The following is a 22,987-nucleotide window of genomic DNA, read 5'->3' as shown; positions in this document are numbered from 1 at the left end:
TACAAACACTCATGAGGGAAACAAATATAAACCCTTTATACAAACACTCATGAGGTAAATGAATATAGATCCTTTTTACAAACACTCATCAGGTAAACAAATATAAACCCTTTTTCAAACGCTCATGAGGTAAATGAATATAGACCCTTTATACAAACACTCGTGAGGTAAACGAATGTAAACCCTTTATACAAACAATCGTGAGGTAAACAAATATAAACCCTTTATACAAACACTCGTGAGGTAAACTAATATAGACCCTTTATACAAACACTCGTGAAGTAAATGAATATAGACCTTTTATACAAACACTCGTGAGGTCAACGAATATAAACCCTTGATACAAACACTCGTGAGGTAAACAAATATAAACCCTTTATACAAACACTCTTGAGGTAAATGAATATAGATGCTTTACACAAACACTCGTGAGGTAAATGACTATAAACCCTAATACAAACACTCATGAGGTAAATGAATATAGATCCTATATACAAACACTCATCAGGTAAACGAATATAGACACTTTACACAAACACTCGTAAGGTAAACGAATATAAACCCTTTATACAAACACTCGTGAGGTAAACGAATATAAACCCTTTTTTACAAACACTCGTGAGGTAAATGAATATAGACCCTTTATACAAACACTCGTGAGGTAAATGAATATAGACCCTTTATACAAACTCATGAGGTAAACGAATATAAACCCTTTATACAAACACTCGTGAGGTAAATGAATATAGACCCTTTATACAAACTCGTGAGGTAAACGAATATAAACCCTTTATACAAACACTCGTAGAGTAAACGAATATAAACCCTTTATACAAACACTCGTGAGGTAAATGAATATAGACCCTTTATAGAAACTCATGAGTTAAACGAATATAAACCCTTTATACAAACACTTGTGAGGTAAACGAATATAAACCCTTTATACAAACACTCGTGAGTTAAATGAATATAGACCCTTTATACAAACTCATGAGGTAAACGAATATAAACCCTTTATACAAACACTTGTGAGGTAAACGAATATAAACCCTTTATACAAACACGCGTGAGGGAAATGAATATAGACCCTTAATACAAACACTCATGAGGTAAACAAATGTAAACCCTTTATACAAACACTCGTGAGGGAAATGAATATAAACCCTTTATACAAACACTCGTGAGGTAAACGAATATAAACCCTTTATACAAACACTCATGAGGGAAACAAATATAAACCCTTTATACAAACACTCATGAGGTAAATGAATATAGATCCTTTTTACAAACACTCATCAGGTAAACAAATATAAACCCTTTATACAAACGCTCATGAGGTAAATGAATATAGACCCTTTATACAAACACTCGTGAGGTAAACGAATGTAAACCCTTTATACAAACAATCGTGAGGTAAACAAATATAAACCCTTTATACAAACACTCGTGAGGTAAACTAATATAGACCCTTTATACAAACACTCGTGAAGTAAATGAATATAGACCTTTTATACAAATACTCATGAGGTCAACGAATATAAACCCTTGATACAAACACTCGTGAGGTAAACAAATATAAACCCTTTATACAAACACTCTTGAGGTAAATGAATATAGATGCTTTACACAAACACTCGTGAGGTAAATGACTATAAACCCTAATACAAACACTCATGAGGTAAATGAATATAGATCCTATATACAAACACTCATCAGGTAAACGAATATAGACACTTTACACAAACACTCGTAAGGTAAACGAATATAAACCCTTTATACAAACACTCGTGAGGTAAATGAATATAGACACTTTACACAAACACTCGTAAGGTAAACGAATATAAACCCTTTATACAAACACTCGTAAGGTAAACGAATATAAACCCTTTATACAAACACTCGTGAGGTAAATTAATATAGACACTTTACACAAACACTCGGAAGGTAAACGAATATAAACCCTTTATACAAACACTCGTGAGGGAAATGAATGTAAACCCTTTATACAAACACTCGTGAGGTAAACGAATATAAATCCTTTAGACAAACACTCGTTAGGTAAATGAATATAGACCCTTAGTACAAACTCATGAGGTAAACGAATATAGACACTTTACACAAACACTCGTAAGGTAAACGAATATAAACCCTTTATACAAACACTCGTGAGGGAAATGAATATAAACCCTTTATACAAACACTCGTGAGGGAAATGAATATAAACCTTTATACAAACACTCGTGAGGAAAATGAATATAAACCCTTTATACAAACACTCGTGAGGGAAATGAATATAAACCCTTTATACAAACACTCGTGAGGGAAATGAAGATAGACGCTTTATGCAAACACTCGTGAGGTAAATCAATATAAACCCTTAATACAAACACTCATGAGGTAAATGAATATAGACCCTTTATACAAACTCATGAGGTAAATGAATATAAACCTTTATACAAACACTCGTGAGGGAAATGAATATAAACCCTTTATACAAACACTCGTGAGGGAAATGAAGATAGACGCTTTATGCAAACACTCGTGAGGTAAATGAATGTTGTTGTTCGTCTTTTGGCTGCTCCCGTTAAGGGTCGCCACAGCGGATCATCCGTTATGATCCGCATACTGACTTGGCACAGGTTTTACGCCGGATGCCCTTCCTGACGCAACCCTGGTCGCCTCTTACGACACAGGGATAAGGATTGGGTTTCACCATGATTCCCGGCTGCCCTACACCCTCTCATAGCGCGGCCCAGTGCAGGGCTCCCGTCCTCAAGCGATCGTGAGGTAAATGAATATAGACGCTTTCTACAAACATTCATGAGGTAAATGAATATAGACGCTTTATACAAACACTCATGAGGAAAACGAATATCGACACTTTATACAAACACATGTGAGGTAAATGAATATAGACACTTTATACAAACATTCATGAGGTAAATGAATATAGACGCTTTATACATGGATGCTCCTTGGTGCGGTGCCCGACAATAGTCGCGTTGTTCTGGCCACAGCCGCACATGTGACTGTGGCCAGACGTGAGCGTAGTCGAGAACAGGAGCACACCGCGTGAAAATGCACTCAACAAGGAACACACATAACCACTTCTCAACAACCACTACACGGAGGATTTCTCCATGTTTTATAGAGCCCGGAGGTCAGGGGAGGGGCCATGCCGAATCCAACATCATCGCCTGAGTCGGCGCTCCAACTGGCCCTGACCCCTCACGTGGTCCGCCATCCTGGGCCGGGTTTCGACCAGACGCCGGTATAGCCCACCCACCTGGGAGCAAAAGCGTATGTGACACGACGCACATGTCTGGCCTCGGGTAGACGGTGGAAGCTCAAAGCACCAGTCTACTCCATAGTGCACGTTGCGATTTTGCCTCAGAAGTGATCGTTGGGGAGGGTACCGTGGGTTGTCATGCTGTGGTAAGCGAGACGAGGGGCAAGCGAGGAAGATTTACCTCAGAAAAGAAAAGGTGGGAATAAAATAAAAGTGAAAAATGATTTCATAATCCTAACTAATAGCCCATCGCAACGCACTCCCTTGTCCTCCCACTACACAAAAGGAAGGGGTCTATCTGCACGTATATTAATGGGATAACTGACTCGGGACAACTATCTGTTGTATGCATGCCGTTCCGAGAACCGCAACAATATGTTCTCGTGGATCATGCATTACGTGAGCCTGGTGTGTTGGCGCAGTGGTTAGGGCAGCGGCTTGGGATCCAAAAGGTCCTGAGTTCAAGCCCTGTTGGGCCACTGAATTAATACACCAGGGGGTTGACTCAGCCTGTCATCCTTCCGAGGTCGGCAAAATGAGTACCAGTGTACTGGGCCGGTGTATACCCCGGTTAAAATAGGTGTACCATATCCCTGTGTCGTAAGAGGCGACCAGGGTTGCGTCAGGAAGGGCATCCGGCGTAAAACGTGCCAAATCACTATGCGGATCATACGGATGATCCGCTGTGGCGACCCCTAACGGGAGCAGCCGAAAGAAGAAGAAGAAGAAGGATCATGCATTACGTGGTGGAGGTATGTGCTCTACCGAGTACCCTTCTCGTTGTTTTTTTCAGTGATTCTTCACCATTGAGAGATAGGGCTAAACTAATATATAGCACGATATTTGAATGGTATCACTGAGGCTGATGTTGCAACATTGAAAGTAAATTGGTTGGTTGTAAAGGAGTGCTGTGTATCAGTTGTGATCTCAAAAAAATATACACTATCGTGATTCTTGGTGTGCAAGATTGGTTTCCTGCAAAATATTTCTTTTTTAACCGTTTGTTGTTCATAATTGTGTTGCTTTTTCCCTTCGTGGCATGAAATTTAAGTGAAAACCTCATCTGATATGATCTGCACTGACCTGACCTTGCCTGATACTGTTAATAGCGGTACTATTAATAATATTACCCTCACCTGATCCTAAAGGTATGCGGGAGGTGATTGTTGTGTCGTGTGTCTGTGAATGTGCACACGCGTCAATTTTACTATGGCATCCCCGTGGTGTGAAAGGGGTTTTCCAGACAAATACTTCTGTGAGATTCTGCATTGTTAAATGTTCTTTGTTTTTACCATCCGTTATCATGGTTAAAACTCTCAGACTCCTCTGGAAAATCCTCTTTATGTATTTGCCGATGACTCCACTCTCTGCCGTGGCATCTTTATCCTTCAGACAGACAAGCAGCAGCCTCTTCCCTCTCTTCAGACCTTGATAAAAATCAAAAGCTGGTCAAACATTTGGAATATGTCTTTCAGTCCTGACAAATCTCACACTCTCACTCTGTCATTCCGAAAGGACTGTCTGGCAAACCCTCCGATCTACTTTCTTAACAATCCTCTTGAGGAAATTGAGTCATTCAAACTCTTGTGTCTCATTCTCAGGCATGATCTTTGTTGGGGAAACCACATTTCAAAGTTTGCCTCTAAAGCCAGTCGATGACTGGGCATCCTCCATCGTGCAAAGTCCTTCCTTAGCACACCTGAACTCCGATTCCCCATACAAAGCCCTCATCCACAGCTTGATGGAACACTACTCTCCCCTCTGGGCTGTCAGCCCTGTCTCACATCTTGCTTGGTTTCATTCTGAGGTATGATCATAAACCCAGGCCTTTAATATAACTGGAATCTCCCATGATGAAGTTGCCTATGGACCAATCACTTTCCCATTGCAGACAGGTCTGTGGTCTCTGTCTTCTCTCACCTCCTTTCTGTTCTTGCACCTCTGCCTTCTCCGTGCTTTGTCTGCCACAGGTATATGCAGGGTGCATACGGTCCATCAGCACCTCCCTTTGAGTAAAACTCCCAAAATCCAGAATCACTGCTCACCTCCACTCATTTGTCCCTCTATTTTTTTTTCCCCCACCTGTGGACCCAACTTCCAAATTCTCTTCAATCTCATCCCTCTCTCCAGATGTTCAAGATAGCTGTTAGGCACCATCTCAGATCATCCCCTATCCAATTCTCCCATACCCTCAGCCTTATCCTTGCATACCTTGTCCCTCCTTCGCACCTGCTCTTGGAATTACCCCCTATCTTTCTGCTGTTCCATTTGTGATGTTGCATCCTGATCCATTATTTCTTCCAGCCATAGCTCCATGAGCCTTGACTCTATACAAAAGTAAGAAAATTATTTTAATGTCTTTTTAATCATCTTGTTTGAAGTTGTTTCTTGGTGGGTGCAATTGAGCATTAGTTCAACACAGCTATTAGATGGCAACTCCTTGTCCTTTTTTGTTTCCACAATCTTCACGAGGAAGGAGACTATGGCTGAAGTGTTCTTCACCTCATTTGCAAATGAGAACCCAGGAGCTTTCAGTATTCACAGTATTGAGAGATTCCCTGACGTACCGTCGTCGTTCAACTTTAAAACCAGACCAAAGAGCGAGTGACATCACCCAAGATGCCATTTGCTTTCAAATATGTAACTGAATACAATGGGTGTTCACAACAGAACCCTTCATCTGAATGTTGGTGTCGGTTTGCATTGGTTCACAAGATGATGGATTCCCAATAAAAGTTGGTAATCTTGAGTGTGTTTACCATCGTGTGAACTGATGTGTGGCTGACAATGAGTTCTTATATAGCGAGAACCTTATATACCCTTTGTTTATAGCGAGAGGTTTTTGCTCTGACAAAGGGCTCATGCTAGAATTGGTCTTTGCATCCTCTGTCATAAAGTCCGTACAAGGCTTTCATCCTCAGCTTGATGGAGTAGTGTTGTCCCCTTTTGGCTGGTTCTCCTGCCTCATGTCTTGCTCAGCTTGACACCGTGGAAACCAAGTCCTTCAAGATCATTGGAATATTCCATGACGAAGCTGAGTCTATGGACTGATCACTCCGCTATCGCAGACTGGTTGGTGGCCTCTCTGTGTTCTACTGCCCCTTTCTGGTCTTGCACCCTTTGCTCGTTACATGTCCTTTCCAACCCCCCCCCCCCCCCGTCTCGGGTTTCTGCAGCAATCCCCTTCTCGTGAAACTACCTACATCCAGGATTACTGCTCACCTCCACTCATTTGTTCCACTTTTTCTTTTCCACCTGTGGAACCAACTTCCATATCCTCTTCAATCTCATTCTTCCCTCCAGGTCTTCAAGACAGCTGTTCACCACCATCTCAAATCATCCCCCATCCAAAACCATGATGTTTTATTCTCCCGGTATCTCCCCTCCCCTTGCCCATGCCCACCTCATTCAAAATTCGAGAGTTTGCTTCTGTATTCATCTTATCCACCCCATGCATCCTCTCCTACCACTCATTCCTCCCTGCACCCATTATTTGCCCAAGTCTCCCTCTATTTTGTCCTTCAACCCGGTTGTTCGTATTTCCCCCCTTTCTCTCCGCTCTTACTTTTGTTCTGTTGCATCTTGATCCATTCAGTGATCTCGCTCTTCCACGAGCCTTGACCTTGTATACAATTTTTTTTTTTTTTTAAATTTGAAGCATTAAAAAAGAAATCGTTGTACATGACTAATGATCGGTAATTGTATGTTCATGTCCCCATTTTATGTTTGGGTGAAGTGTTGCGTAAAGTAGAGAACCATGAATAACATCTCAGACGATGGGCGTGCACCCCCTGATCCTTCGTGGTCAACAGATCCCGCATCTCCAGCAGAAACCCATGGTCTGGATAATACGGTATGTACAAATCTGAATATTTATTTATTCATTTTTCATTTATTTATTTGTTGATATCTTATGCTTTCCCCTTTATTGTTTTGTTTCCAATTTCAATATTTACAATCCTTTGCACCATGTAGAGAAATTAAGGTTTATCGGAGGAGGAGGAGGAGGAGGAGGAGGAGAGCAAGGAGATAACATTTGTATTTTCACTAATGATGACAAATGGCATCATTGGAGTCTTGTCTTTTACAGACAGACATGAATTGTCTGCAAAGGCATGAGTTCTGAGTCCAATCTTCCATCTTGCTTCCCTGTCTTCCTGTGTAGTAATGGTTGAAGGGCTCTTTTTGGAAAAAGAAGAAAAAAAGTTTAATCTCGGCCTTTGTCCTCATTCAAAATTACAAGCTGGTTGTTTTTATTTTAGATTTTTCCTAATTACCCTCGCTTAAGGAGAGGGCATTGCATTTGGGTCCGTTTGTTTGTTTGTTTGTTTGTTTGTTTGTTTTTGTCCACACAGTACTTTCGTGTTTTCCTCCGCAACCGCTTGTTAGATCAAGATGGAATTTTCACCAGTGGTACGACTACTCATGTAGAAGGTTTTAATGATAATTATGATGTCATCGGTTATGTGGTGTGGCAACCATGTTGGAAAAACGGAAAAACTTTGGATCTCTGTCTCTCTGAAACCGTACCAAGGAAAAAATTGAAACTTGGCACACAGCAAGTACTCCTCGTGGGGAATGAGTGTTTTTTATGACGTCATAAGTGCATATGTCCATCGCTACATCCGATCAGTGTGAAAATTTTTGAGGGTCATCTGGAGGTATGGTCCACAGAAAAAAAATGATGACATCATCGGTCAGCCATATATATATTTTTTTTAAAATAACCTTCAAAAATCCTCTTATCTGAAGTGGTTGAACAGATCGAGGTGAAACTTTACACAAATGACTGCTTTTCCATGAGGAACAAAAGGTTCACACATATGACATCATCGGTCACATTGTTTGGCAGCCATATTGGATTTACCCAAAAATATACAAAAAATCTTCTTTTCCAGAACAGCTGGATAGATCGAGGGGAAACTTCACACAAATGTTCCCCAGCACATGGGTGTACAAGTTTGTTCAGGAATAATTGATCGGTCACATGGTTTGGCAGGCATATTGGATTTCAGAAAAATATTAAATAATGTTTTCTCTGAAACTGCTTAATCCATCGACGTAAAACTTCACAATTATGATCTAGTAGTGATGTGGAATACATGTTTTAAATTTAAACTTGATCGAACACACGGTCTGGCAGCCAGAATTGTTTTTTTTTTTTGATCTGTGTTTTTTTTGTTTGTTTGTTTTTTTTTTGTAAAAGGCTCAATTGGCTGTTCCTGGATGGGTTTGAGGGTAGAGGAGTAGCAGCTGAACTGTGAATCCTATCCAAGTTCCTCCTGATGACATCATCTTTGCTTTTTACTTGTTCAGGTTCCTTCTGATGACTCCAATGCAGGACTGTACCAATTTGGTCTTCCATTTGATTTGAATTGAATTTATTTTCATCCCATTCTAAATTCAATTGAATAATTATTTTAAAATCGTCATGGGTCAGGGTCAGGTGTCCAATCAAAGCTGGACGTCTTCGTACCCGGTCATCACTGCCAGCAGTTATAAAGTGGCAGCTCTAGTTATGTCTCTTATTAATTACGTAGCACACCAGTACACAAACACCACACAAAACAAGTCCGAGTGAGGTTCTGCAATCTCTGCTCTTTTTCTTGTTTGATCAGTGTCCATTACCTACGTACTATTGAGTAAGGACGTTGTCCAATGATTTTGGGAAATGAATATTTTCATTATTATTATTATTATTATTATTATTATTATTATTATTATATTACCAGTCATCTTGGACTTTGTTGTCATTGCAGGAAGGATTGAGGCAGCGCCGAGATCCCCAGGAGAGCCAGGAAAATGGACGCAGGCCACGAAGCGATGAGCGTGGGCACTCGCACAGTGTGCAACATGCTGATGAAGACAGTGAGGAAGAGGAGCTGTCGCTAAAATATGGCGCAAAACATGTCATCATGCTCTTCGTCCCTGTCAGCCTATGCATGCTTGTTGTTGTGGCGACAATCAAGTCTGTTACCTTCTACACGGAGAAACACGGTCAGCTGTGAGTGACCTTTGGGGATGTCCCTCATTCCAGATAAACAGTACTAACGGTCAACCAGTAGCTAAATGTTCCCAATAAGATCTAAATTCATGGCCTTATCCTTCCTTAACCCATTAAATAGTAAGCTATCCTTTAAAATATGTTTATTTAAACCTTTTGCTCTCTCCACGTTTAACATGATATCTTTATTCTGTTTATTCCCAGTGATCCTTTCTCAGTATGTAAAGTGGAATTGCACTCGGTAGAAACAGTTTACGTTTTGTATCCCACTGATAAGGCCGGATCTGCATCTGGACCTTAACCAAAATCTAATCGGTTTGTTCTTATCACCTACCCAACTCGTCAACCTAGTTTTGTTATAACCCGTCCACAACCTTTTGAGATATCATGCTAAATATCGTTTTTGGCCCCATCTCAATAGCACAGAATTACTTTAATGTTTGTTTTTTTAATTCTCATATCTGATTCAGGATCTTCACCAAAAGCGAATCAATTCGTCCTTGTCGCACACATTCAACTTATCCACCAAGTTTCGTCCGAATCCGGCCATAGCTATTTTGAGATATCCTGCTCACAGACAAACAGGCAGACAAACTTACAGGGGTGAAAACATAACCTCTGTCCCACCTTTGGTGGTGGAAGTAATGATGTTTTTTTTTGTTTTTTTTTACTTCTCTTTATACCTTTTTGTCAGTCTGGACTTCTGTAGAGAAAAATGATTGACACTTGTCCTTCGTTCACACCGAAAATCAGTGCTGAGCCAAGGGTCTCCTCCCCTATCCAAATGGTATGTGCCCAGAGCATATGCACTGAAGTAGTTGCACATGTGGACGATGACAGATTCAGCTGACATAATTGCAAATGCGGCAAGGTTGCTGTTTTCAGTTTCCTTCAGATGCCAGTCAAAATTCCTCATGTTTCTTCCTTTCAGGATCTGTTCCACTTGTATCTTTTTTTTCTTTTTCTTTTTCCTCTCCTCTCACATACTTGTTTGTACACTGCCTAACTGTTTGCCTGAACCCTTTCCTGCTTGCTCCTCTGCAGTTTTATCATAAATGTTGTTGCTTTCTTGTGACTGACTCCAGTTGAGCTTGCGTGTTCTCAGCAATTCTTTAACCCTTCTCGCTCTGCAAGTCCATTTTGGTTTGCAATATCCATGTTTGTAGAGACCACCCCACCCCACCCCACCCCACCCCCACTCGCACGCACGCACGCACGCACACACGCACACGTGCAAAGACGTATGTGGTGATGTTTGACGAGAGAACGCGAAAGGAACGCGAAACGTGAGAACGCTCAATGCCTGTGGCATATACCTAATGGAGGCCAGGAGTCCCACCCAGTTTGGCCCCCGGGATGTCCACTAGTGTGGAATATCAGGAGACTCCAGCTTGTACGTGGATTGTAATGAGCTCTTTTTCTGCACTACTGTTTTTCCAGGATTTATACTCCATTCTCAGAGGAAACGGAGAATGTCGGAAAACGGTTTCTCAACTCGATCCTCAACACTTTGGTGCTAATCAGTGTCATCGTGGTCCTCACTATCTTCTTGGTTCTATTGTACAAGTATCGCTGCTACAAGGTGAGGTAACCAAACCGACTGCTCAAAACTACCATGAATGTTTGATAATTCATCATTCCACCTGCCAAAGCGGTCTTCAATAATCATCAGCAAAAGTGTCAAGTTACCAGACTCAACCGGCAACTCCATTCCGTGCATGCGTGCGACCATCCGCCATTCCAGGTGAACAGTTTACATTGAGGGAAAAAGGAGATGATGGGGGGTAAAAGGGGCAATGAAGTTGGAGATATTAGGGAAAGAATATATGATATGTGAAAGGGATAGGGAGTCAATTCTGCCATTGTTTCCTTGGCTTGGCACTTACAGGAATTTATTACACTCAAGGCCTTCCCACAGGCCACTCTTGAGCTGTCACATGAATTACAATTCAGTAGTATTCATCTTGCTGTCCTTATTTTTGTCTGCTGTGAAACTGGAAGGGCCAAGTACAAAATTATGTTTTTTAATCAGTTGCTTTTAACTTTGCAGTTTATCCACGGGTGGTTGATAATGTCTTCACTGATGCTCCTCTTCCTCTTCACCTATCTATATTTGGGGTACGTGTTGCTCGCTCACATCCTGTTGAGATGGTCATCGTGATCACCTCACTCCATATTACACGTGAAGTGATGATCCTTTTATTTTAACTGAGCAATAAATAAAATGGCATTTTGCTTACTGGTAGAATTTTTGATCGTGTTATTCAGCGAACAAGTCCATGTGGAGTACAAGTCTGAGTGGCTCTTTCCAATTTTTCTTTCCTTCATTCATAGATAAGTCGATACGGAGTTTAAGAGAAGGTAGAACAACCACGGTAGTTAACAAACAGGACAGTAGAGGTGTTAATTCCTCCCTGACACGCACAATGCATCGCTAGCTATATTGATGCGCTGTTTTGTGAATACTTTTTGAACTACTTTGTGGGACGAACTTCCAGATAAATTAGGAATGTAAATAGTTTCGCATCATCTTTGCTATCATATAGAGCAGGGGTTCTTTGACGTTTTCTTCCTTCGTACCCCTTGAGGTCTTTCAGCATTGGTCACGCACCCCCTCACCGCCACCTCCTCCCCCAAAATTTAAAGTCGAGGAAAGTAAACACTGAACAGACAAGTATGTAACTCGGAGCCAAGCAATTTTATTGGAGAAAAAATATCATCCAACACTAACAATGCGTATACTAAAATCTTACGGGCGAGGATGGGTCTGCTTTTTCGCCACCAACAAATCAATTGTTGGCACAGTCTTTAAATGGGACACTCATGTCATGTTGCACTGAGACTGGCACGGGACCTGTTTTTAATGTTGCACAATGTGGAATATGCCTGCTCACAGAGGTAGGTGGAAGGGAACACCAGAAGGCTTTTCATGCATTCCTTTGCCAGAGATGGGTAATATATAGCTATTGTTGACAAAATCTTGTCAACACCAAATTCTCGAAAGCATCTCTGATGGTGGAGTCGTTGACCAAGCTGACAAATTTGTCGTGCAGTTCATCTGGAAGGGATCTAGGATCCATCTTGAGTGGATTTTCATTGAGTTGGCAATCCAAGTTATTGAGGTCTGAAAATAGCCATGCAACTCCTGACTGAGGGAAAGTATGTGTTCCTGGATGAGGACACCGATACTCATCCACTTGCTCTTTACGGAGGGCTGACAAACCGTCGGTCACGTTCTCAAAGGCGTCAAAGCAGCCCGCCCGCTTTGAGTTTGTCTACGAACTGCTTGGATTTTCTCTTCTCACTCCTGTCGAATAATTATTTCAACTCTACATTCAGGGCCATGACTCGAGCAACCACATTGCCTCTTGAAAGCCATCTTACCTCCATGTGGAAAATGAGCGACTCTTCCTCGGCATTGAAGTCTCAACAAAGGAGGCGGAACAACCTCGTGTCCAAAGCACTGAATTTGATGAAGTTCATCATGGCCACGACATCCTCAAGTACTGTTTTGAGCATTGGAGGCAGTGTCTTTGCGACTAATGCATGGCGGTGAATAATGCACTGTAGCTTGCTTGTGGTGCAGTTGGCCACCTTCACCAGATATTGGAATCCAGAACAACATCCCAGCATTGCAGAGGCTCCATCTGTTGTACATCCCCCATTTCCTCACGAGAGTCCCTCTTGTTCAAAGAAGTTTGATATTGCCTCAAAGATGTCTTCTTCCTTCGTCGTGGATTCCAAAGGGTGACAAAATAAGAACTATTCCTTGAAGTCCGAGTCCTTTATATACCGTGCATGGACCAGTAGCTGAGCACAGCTAGATATGTCTGTTGACTCGTCCATTTGAATTGCAGAAATGCCCAGGGGGCTTCTTTGATTTCCGCGAACACTTGCTGTTGGATGTCTGCTGATAAATCACAGATTCTTCGACGCACAGTATCACTGGACAGCGACATTGTGTTCAGCTTTTTTGCCACGTTCTCTCCCATGATGTAACGAACAATATCCTTGCAGCATGGCACTACCAGAGTTTCAACAATTGTCTGCATCTTGCTTGTTATTGTCTTACTCTCCAAGCAAACATATACAGGTATAGAGACGAGCTTCGTTTTGCTGATTGACCTGACCACCATGGTCAAACCAAGTACGTTTCAGAACAAGTTCCTCTCTCTTGAAGTCGGACGGTTCTTTGTCGGCAGTTTCGGGATGGAAGCTGCAGAAATATTGTCCGGGAAGGCTCGGCTTCATGGATCCTTCAGACAGCACTTTGTGACATATGACACATTGTGGCAAATCCTTGCCTTGCTTGTTCAGTACTGTGAAGCCGAAGCTGATGTAGAACTCACTTTCTGCCCTTTTCTTTCTGGAATATGCCATCGTTATGGCGGGACCATTACATATTTATTTGACGACACGTTAATGTGAAACTAACTTCTCTTCAAAACACCGTCTAAGTTATTTATTTATTTATTTTTTAATGTTGTTTCGATACAATTATAACATATATTTCGGAAAGAATATTTTTGGTGAATTCAATGATTTAAAAATTATAATGTAGAAAATGTATTCATTTGATGGTCATGGAGGCAATAACGACTCGTTATTATGTCATATTGCGTCCACCGAAATAGGGTGTGAATTGGCCTTCTTGGTGCTGACGTCACCCTCGACAGAAAAATACTGAAATTAAATTTTCCTTATACGACGTCAGATCGGATTAAAATTGAAGCACAAAGTTCACTTTGCCCTAATAAACATTAATACACTGTACATTATTCACTGTAATATGCAATGAAAATACGTACTGTAATCTACTGAACAGATGACCGCGGCCCGCTTGTTTCTGTTCGGTCACGATTAGCCTATTCCGCAAGGATTCACTTTTTGTGCTTGGATTTACCCCTCACCCATTAAAAGGAGCAACACACGCTCCACTCCACCAGTAAATTCTTTGAAAATCTGACATATTTTTACCTGACCTATATAAATTTTAATCTTACTTTGTTCATAATATCAATAAAAAAACGGATGCAATTTGAAAAACAAACAAACAAAAACTTATTTTGGTGACCCTTCCACGTACCCCCTAAGGTTCTCTCATGTACCCCAGTTTGAGAACCATTAACAGAGGTACAGCATTTAAAACAAGCTAAAGAAATATGTCATGAACCATAGACAAGTCGATTCTGAGTAAAATCGAGGCCCGGACTTCCGGGGGGAAAAGTAATCGACTTGTACGCTGAGAAATACGTATTCAACGGAAATGGTTGTTTGGTCGACCAGGTTTCTCTGTTTGCTCATGTCATTCTGCCTCAAAGGTGAATTAATTGTATTTTTTATCACCCAATGAAAATAGAAAAATTAATGTTGGGTTTTATGGTTGCAATCCGTATTATATATATATATATATATACACACACACACACACACACACACACACACACACACACACACACACACACACACACACACACACACACACACACACACACACACACACACACACACACACACACACACACACACACACACACACACACACACACACACACACACAGTAGACTAGGCGTAAGTCGTCACCATCGGGACCGAGAAAAAAGTGACGACTAAGAAATGTGACGACTTGCGCGTATGCGAACATTCATGATGACTGTGGGGTGAAGGATGAAGTCGCGCATGGCCTGGACACGTATGTGTGAGAGCCGGCTATTGTACCAAAAGGAAAACACAATCCTCAGGGCATGGGTGGGGGTTCATTGGTGAGTTGGAAAGTGATCAAGCAAAGATGGAATTCATGAATCAGTTTATCAAAAGTAAAGACAATGAACAGCTGTAAGACAACAACTTCGCCTGCTTATCACCATGATGGGATTGACCAACGAACCCCAGAGACTTTTCTGGCAGCATCTGCCAGAAAAGCCCAGTCTAATCGGCATTGTACACATCCCGAGGCTGATACCTTTCCAAGATGTCTTTCAATTTTCCATCCTTCCAGTCGTGCACCACTGCCGAATCCACGCTGCCTGATTCGCCGCACTTCTTGACCTTGCCGATTCTCCACCTCACTTTGAATCTGTCTAGCCAGTGCATCGGCAAGGTCTCGGCATCATCATGCCCGAGGTCCGCAGCGAATTGACGTGCCTTCAGCAGCAACATTTCACCGTCCAACCGAATATTTGGCTGAGCTGACATTTGCTGAAACCAGATGATGAGCACGTCATCGACATCTTCAAAGGACACACATTTCACGCGTTTCACACTTACCACTGGCTTCGCGATCTTCTCCACTTGTCCAAACATCGTGCCCTTATTCTTCAAGATATTGTTCAATGTCTGCCGTTTGATGTCCAACTTCTCAGCTATGGCTGTTTTCTTCATCAGTGGGTTTGCCTCGCAAAACTGGATAATGTTGTATTTTTCTTGTTAGGTTTTAGTTGTAAGCTTACGCTTAGTCGCCATTGTCCTGCCTGCAGTGCGATCAACGTGTGTACGCAGTTATAAATAGCCTATCACTGGCGGTGTACACCAATGAGCGAGCATCACGATTCCATGAAATCGGGATTCTCACGAGGCAGCAGTTCCATGTGACGAGTTAGGAGTGGTAATTTCCTTGAGTTTCCATTACGTGGGAATGGACAACATCTGACGACTTAGACGAAGTGACGACTTAGAGATGACGACTTACAGAGGGATGACCCTTTCTTCATAGGGACTTAACATGAGGTAAATTCGGGACTTTTTGACGCTGCCGACTTAGGCGAAGTGACGAGTTACACGCTGCCGACTTACCCCTAGTCTACTGTGTGTATATATATGTGTGTATATATATATATATATGTGTGTGTATATATATATGTATATATATATATATATATATATATATATATATATATATATATATATATATATATATATATATATATATATATATATATATATATATATATATATATATATATATTGTTGCTGATTCGCGCACGCCGGCGTGCGAACGGCCACGTAACTCGAATCGCGGCACGTCGCCCACCGGACGGACAATTCCGTCGTGACCCTCTCGGACTAACGCCGGGAACTAGTCACGGGTGGACCTTTCGGCCTCACCACGATCGTGCCAATCGGTCCCCGCGTGGGATAGGGTTGCTCGCCAAATTCGACCTACCTAAGTACCCACACGGAGGGTAGACCGGGCGATCGCACCTCGCCGCAGGTCGACTTCGGACACGGGCCACTTTAAGCGACCCGTTCCGTACTATCGGGATAACCGAGCGGTGTTATCGTCGGCCTCGACGGTTCGATTAATTATCGGGCGTTTTAGCCAACGACCAACCCTTTACGTGAAGTAAGATGGAGATTCAATAAAGGAAAAGACGAAGCGAAACGGGAAAACAGTTCAACATAAAGCACATTTATTTCGCGATGAACGGAAAGCACAGATATACAATTACACCAAAAGCAAATGTAAAAGAAGAAGAAGAAGAAACACACAATAATGCACAAAAAGCAAATGTAAAAGCAAAAGACAATGCAGAGCTAACCGACTACCGAGCACACGGCAACACTGATACAGTTTTACTTCACAGACGGCGCCGACAACACATATACCCAAAGCAAAAGAAAAAGGGACCACCCTCCACTATGAGGGGGCAGACGGCCTGGGGCCGAGACCACGTCGAGCCTACCCGTCTGGTGATGAGCTGCAAAATGGCGCTGGCGCCCCGACTCCGCGGGCCTCGCTGGGACTGCCTGGTATGGGGTGGGAACGGGGCCCCCTTCTCGCACTATCTCAGCGCGGGGAGAAACAGGAGGGGGTTGTTGATGCTCGGGGGAAGCAGGATATCTCCCTGGCTCGGGTCCCGCGACGAGCGTCTCCACCACGACCTCGGTCGCGTTACCGGCCTCTCCCCTCCGCAGCTCCCCGACTCTGACACGAGCACCCCCTCGACCGCCTTTGCCGCCGCCACCTCTCCAACTCTCCACAGCTCCGTCCAACCGCCTTCTCCGACTCCTCTCCTGGCTGGCTCTTCCCAACTCCACCGACTGCGAACTGCGAACTGCCCGTTTGGCGAGCGAACGCAGCCCTTTATAGCCCCCGGGGCCTCGCTCCTTCGCCTTCGACCCTTTACCTTCGACCCTTCACCTCTGGCTGGCTCCCCATTGGACCGAGGAAAAGTGGGCGTGAATGCTTTTTGATCCATGAATTTGCATATAGCGATATTACTCCAACGCACCTGGAGGCGGGGCCAAATCGCCCCACGCTCGCCGATAGGACGGAACAGAAGTGGGCGTGAGTCGTTTTTGATCCGTTTTCTTCGGAAAGGCTGTGATGTTTCTGCACGCTGCTCGGTGCGCGCCCTGCACGAGTCCAGTATCGGTGCCCACAAGCGGCGCGGAAATGGCGGTGATGCGATGGTTGCGAGAGCGAGATGTGACGGTAAAGGTCGTGGCTGTTGGCGTTGTTGTTGTTGTGAAGCGGCGTTGCGGCTGGTGGTTGTTGTGTGATGGCTGTTGAGACGTGGTTGGTGGTGGTAGTAATGGCGGCTGGTCCAAAATAAAGATAGTAAAAGAAAAACGGCTATCTAGAAGGGTCGCAGCCCGAATGAATGACATTTATTCCCTCTAAACAACGGGTTTGGGCCTAACTACACATATACTTACAGAGATATCTCACCAAAGGGACCTGAATGGTGGTTTGCGAATTTCGTCAACCACAACAATATATATATATATATATATATATATATATATATATATATATATATATATATATATATATATACACAGGGTGTCCCAAAAAAATATACAACTTTTCATTTGCAAAGAGGATGGTCATAACATATATTTTTAAAAAAGATATATGGCTGGGTAGAAAGCTGAAAGGTTGAAGTTTATTGTACCAATGTCAAAATTGCCACCAAAATTTAAATTTTGGTATCGAATCGTCGTTTTCTTTTAGATCACATTTTCGACGTAGGCTCCACGTTGTCCGATCACTGCCTGCAAACGCGTTGTCATGTTCTCCATCACTTTGGGAAACGTTTCCTGAGGAATGTTCTGGATTTCTCGGTGGATGTTTTCCTTCAGCTGATCAAGAGTCTGAGGCCTAGTGTTTCCATAGATCCTGTCCTTGAGATACCCCCACAAGAAGAAGTCTGGAGGAGTAAGGTCAGGGGAATACGGTGGCCACTCAACGTCTTCGTAGAGGGAGATAAAGTGGCCCTCAAAATGTTGGTTGAGAAAACGCTTTGTTTCCCTGGCTGTATGGGACGGTTCCCCATCCTGCTGGAACCACTGGGTTCTTATCTGGATCAGTTTGTTTCTCCTACGGGCCTGAGTACGTAGCTCGGGCAGATAGAATTCCTGAATCATTTCACGATAGTTCCTCTGGTTTACCGTGCAAGTGCGTCCCTGGTCATCTTCAAAGAAGTATGGAACAATTATCCCCGACCAACCAACCGCCACCCACATGGTGACTTTGAGAACAGATCGAGGCACCAGTTCAGTTGATGCATTACCAGAATTTTCAGTTCCCCAGTACCGAAAGTTTTGCTTGTTTACCTCCCCGGATAAGTGAGCATGGCATTCGTCCATCATGTGAAGTTTTTTTAAGGAAGTCTGCATCTTCCTCCAACTTTCCTGAGAACCAATTTGCAAAGTCTAGTCATTTGCGTTTCTGTTGATCAGTAAGCACCGTTTCCGTTTGAATTTTGTATGGAAAGGCATGAATGTCTTGGCGAAGGATCCTCTGAACGGTGCTCTTATGAATGTTTGTCTCGGCAGAAAGTCGTCGAATCGATTTTTTTTTTGGACTCTGAACGACCATCTGTCTCACCATTTCCACATTTTCTTCACTATGACCTGTCCTCTTCCGACCACTGTGACCCTTGTGAAGGTCACAGATGGTTCCCACATTGGTAAGCTTTGCGTTGGTGCACTTTATTGTCCGGAAGTTTGGTGCATGGCGCAAGTGGATACCGAAATGTCTCGAGTAAAGACGTTGCACCTGTATGACACTTTTCGTCTGGTGCCAAAGTTCAACAATTTTTGTCTGTTGTTGTACGGTCAGTCTTGCCATTTAATTTTTCTGGTGCTTGGTTGGTATCAAAATAAACTTCAGGGTCTCTGCAACAAGAAATGAAGCATTAGTGACAAAATTACTGCTTTTTTAGGATCAAACAAAGCATTTTTAAAGTTGTATAATTTTTTGGGGACACCCTATATCTACACACACACACACACACACACACACACACACACACACACACACACACACACACACACACACACACACACACACACACACACACACACACACACACACACTTGAGGCTTGTGGAAGAGCTAGTACACTGAATTGATGAGGATGCAACAGTACAAAAGGACAGCAGAGAGAGGGGGAAACACCAACAGCATAACCGAAGGCTAAGACGCGGAGGCAGACACACATTGGGTGTGGGGAGGAATGGGGGCCAGGAGAGAGGATGCATTGGGTAGACAAGATGGAGAAGGAAACTCTCATGAGGGAAAACTGGAAATTTGGAAGGAGGGGGAGTGAGTGGTGGGGCGGGGGGGGGGGCGGACGAGGGTATAAAAGATCATGGTTTTGTATTGTGATTACAGCTGTCTTGAAGACCTGGAGGGAGGAATGAAATTGAAGAGAATGTGGAATTTGGTTCCACAAGTGGGGGAAAAAAGTGGAACAAATGAGTGGAAGTGAACAGTGATCCAGGATTTAGGTAGTTTCGCCAAAAGGGGGTTGATGGTGGACCGTGTGAGCCATGTAGAAACCTGGTGGGGACAAAGCACAGAAAGAGCAGAGGGTGCAAGACCAGAAAGGAGGTGGTAGAAGTCAGACCACCGACTTGTCTGTGATGGCAAAGTGATAGGCCTATATTCAGCGACATTGCGGGAGATTCCATTATCCCATAGACACAGTTCAGGTCATCGGCCCATAGACTCGGCTTAATCATGGGGGATTCAAATCGGTTTCATCGTAAGAGATTCTACATCTTTCCATTGTTAAGGATCTCATTTGTTTCCTGGGCACAGAATCTGGGAATATTCTGTGCCCAGGGCACAGAATCAGCACAGGGCACAGAATGGAAATGCTTCACTGTTAGAGATTATGAAATGCAACCATTTGATCCCCGTTTTAGTGATAACCTGTGAGTTTACGTTGCATTTTTCACAAGCGAGTTGTCACTGAGAATGAAGCAGTTGCAGTTGATGAGTTTATTCAAAATGGGTTCACAAAGTTGTATTGACTTATTGAGCGAGTTAATGTAGTTGTCACCTCTTCAAAAAAATTTTTTTAAATCAATCTTACACAAGTTAAAAATTTTGTTGTTAGTATGGTCACTGGCAAACAAACCCATGTAACCAGAAGTATTTGCGTTACCATAAGTATAATCAGTCATTATGCACAACGCAAATAGGCCACACTCGTTACGATTATTGGGTTTCCACGTGTTTTTTTTTTTTTCTCCATTTGTAGTTGGTTGGTTTATATGGTGGAATAACTTTTTATTTTAATGCCACAACACCATCAGCCATGGGAACTTTGGAATGGTTTCATATTTTAGAATAAATCTTCTAAGTTTTATAGATCTTCTTTGAATGGTTGGTGGGATAGCTATGAGGGTTGCGCAATCACCTTTGATGCCTTTTTTGGGGGGTTGAATCTTGACTGAGCTCTAAACTGTCATCCTCGGTGTTTCACATGCAAGATGAGGCATCAACATGTGCACCGCCCATCAGAAGGACGTAAAGCCGGAGGACACTTCTGCCATTACAGGTTGTTGGTAGACGTTCAATATTTCACGGTGTCTTTGGTGAAGAGTAGGCGAGTTGTCGCTGACATCTTCAAGAAAATTACATATTCCTGCAGTTCCAGTTTAACGTAAAGCTTGGCCAGCCGATTCATGAAAGACTTGGGCCAAAAACATTCCCCGACCGAATCTACAAAAGGTGGGAATAATTGGAGCTGTTAAAGTAGTCGAAGCAGCAGCAGCAATGCAAATGGTACAGTGTGAGAAACACTTCACCAAATCCTAGTGTATTAAAATTTGAAACCTTGATACCTATCCCCATCCTGTAGAGAGGTCTTCAAAACGTACAATGTGGCAATGGACTACCCAACATTGATCCTGGTCATGTGGAACTTTGGTGTGGTGGGCATGATCTGCATCCACTGGAAAGGCCCGCTGCACCTTCAGCAAGCCTATCTCATTATGATCTCTGCTCTTATGGCTCTCGTATTCATCAAGTACTTGCCGGAATGGTCGGCCTGGGTAATATTAGGAGCCATTTCCATTTACGGTGAGTCGTATAACCTGTACTTCTTAAAATCTTTCTCTATCAGATGTTGAAATTATTGAATCTGTGTTCTTTTGATACATGCATGCCTTTCAAATCCTGCCTTTCCATCCCTTTTGTAGTTTCTTTCCTTCAGATCCTTGGATTTTCACAGTTTTTATTTGTGTTTGTGTTGGTAAAATATTTTTTCCACAGGATGACGATTGGTTTTTTGTTTTTTTTTTCCGACAGGGTCTCTATTCTTAAACCCCAATGATCACACTATTCTGGACCTTTTACCCACAGTCAGCAAAAAATACAAAAACATAGAATGATGCTGTGTATAGCACAATACTTAAGAAATCCAAATAAACAATAGTTGCCATGGAAACAGCAATTTCGAAAATTTGTCCTATTAAGTGTTTTAGATGATGGAATGTTATGCATATCAAATTTGGTTGATACATTTCCTCTCAATGTGGCCTAATAGGTGTTTTCCACGATTTGGATGGCATTGACCTTGACCTTTGACTAATTTTGACCAGATTCTACACACATACTACACATATGCTTGTTGTTGGCTAATACCAGGTGGGGTTGTCATCCTTCCGAGGTCGGCAAAATGAGTACTAGCTTGCTGGTATACTGTGTCGGAGTGGCAACCCGTCCAGGGTTGTGCCCAATAGCCAAGGAGACTGCTTAGGCAGCATCAACGCTCTGCACAGAGTGTGGTGCCAATGGATGGATGGATACTGCACATGCGTACAAATAAGCCTTGTAAGTTTCAATCTGATAACTTGAAAAATTTATTGAGGTTTGGCAATAATATAATTACACAAAGTCCCATTTGATTACAATGGGGTGAAACTTGTCATGGAAACTGTTGACATGTTAAAATGGCTGAATCATTTGTTCTGATTTCTGATGAACAATTTGGTGAACCAACATGCAAATTCTTTTCAAATGTCAGCAAAACAGATGAACATTGACTATTTTATAAATATTGTTGCGGTATTCGCGCCCGCCGGCGTGCGAACGGCCACGTAACTCGAATCGCGGCACGTCGCCCACCGGACGGACAATCCAGTCGTGACCCTCTCGGACTAACGCCGGGAACCAGTCACGGGTGGACCTTTCGGTCTCACCGCGATCAAGCCAATCAGCCCCCGCGTGGGATAGGGTTGCTCGCCAAATTCGAACTACCTAAGTACCCACGCGGAGGGTAGACCGGGCGATCGCACCTCGCCGCAGGTCGACTTCGGACACGGGCCACTTAAGCGACCCGTTCCGTACTATCAGAATAACCGAGCGGTGTTATCGTCGACCTCGACGGTTCGATTAATTATCGGGCGTATTCAGCCCACAACCAACCCTTTACGTGAAGCAAGATGGGGATTCAA

General features: G+C 42.9%; 1 protein-coding gene across 4 annotated transcripts in view; it reads left to right on the top strand.

Moving 5' to 3' along the window:
• The window catches only part of LOC147023870 (presenilin-1-like), a 44,820-nt gene that overhangs the window by 3,328 nt on the left and 18,505 nt on the right, over positions 1–22,987 (top strand). For all 4 annotated transcript variants that reach the window (XM_085889756.1, XM_085889755.1, XM_085889757.1 and 1 more), the window contains exons 2-6: positions 7,026–7,142; positions 9,049–9,293; positions 10,734–10,875; positions 11,344–11,411; positions 21,391–21,611. In XM_085889756.1, coding sequence (XP_085745882.1) covers positions 7,047–7,142; positions 9,049–9,293; positions 10,734–10,875; positions 11,344–11,411; positions 21,391–21,611 — 772 coding nt within the window. In that variant the 5' untranslated portion in view covers positions 7,026–7,046. The remainder of the gene's footprint in view (positions 1–7,025; positions 7,143–9,048; positions 9,294–10,733; positions 10,876–11,343; positions 11,412–21,390; positions 21,612–22,987) is intronic.

The sequence above is a fragment of the Eptatretus burgeri genome, chromosome 7 (genome assembly GCF_056783735.1).
Source record: "Eptatretus burgeri isolate ZD-2024b chromosome 7, Ebu_testis_v1, whole genome shotgun sequence".
NCBI lineage: Eukaryota > Metazoa > Chordata > Myxini > Myxiniformes > Myxinidae > Eptatretus > Eptatretus burgeri.
The sequence above is the reverse complement of the archived record's forward strand: the minus strand, read 5'-3'. Positions and strand labels throughout refer to the sequence as shown.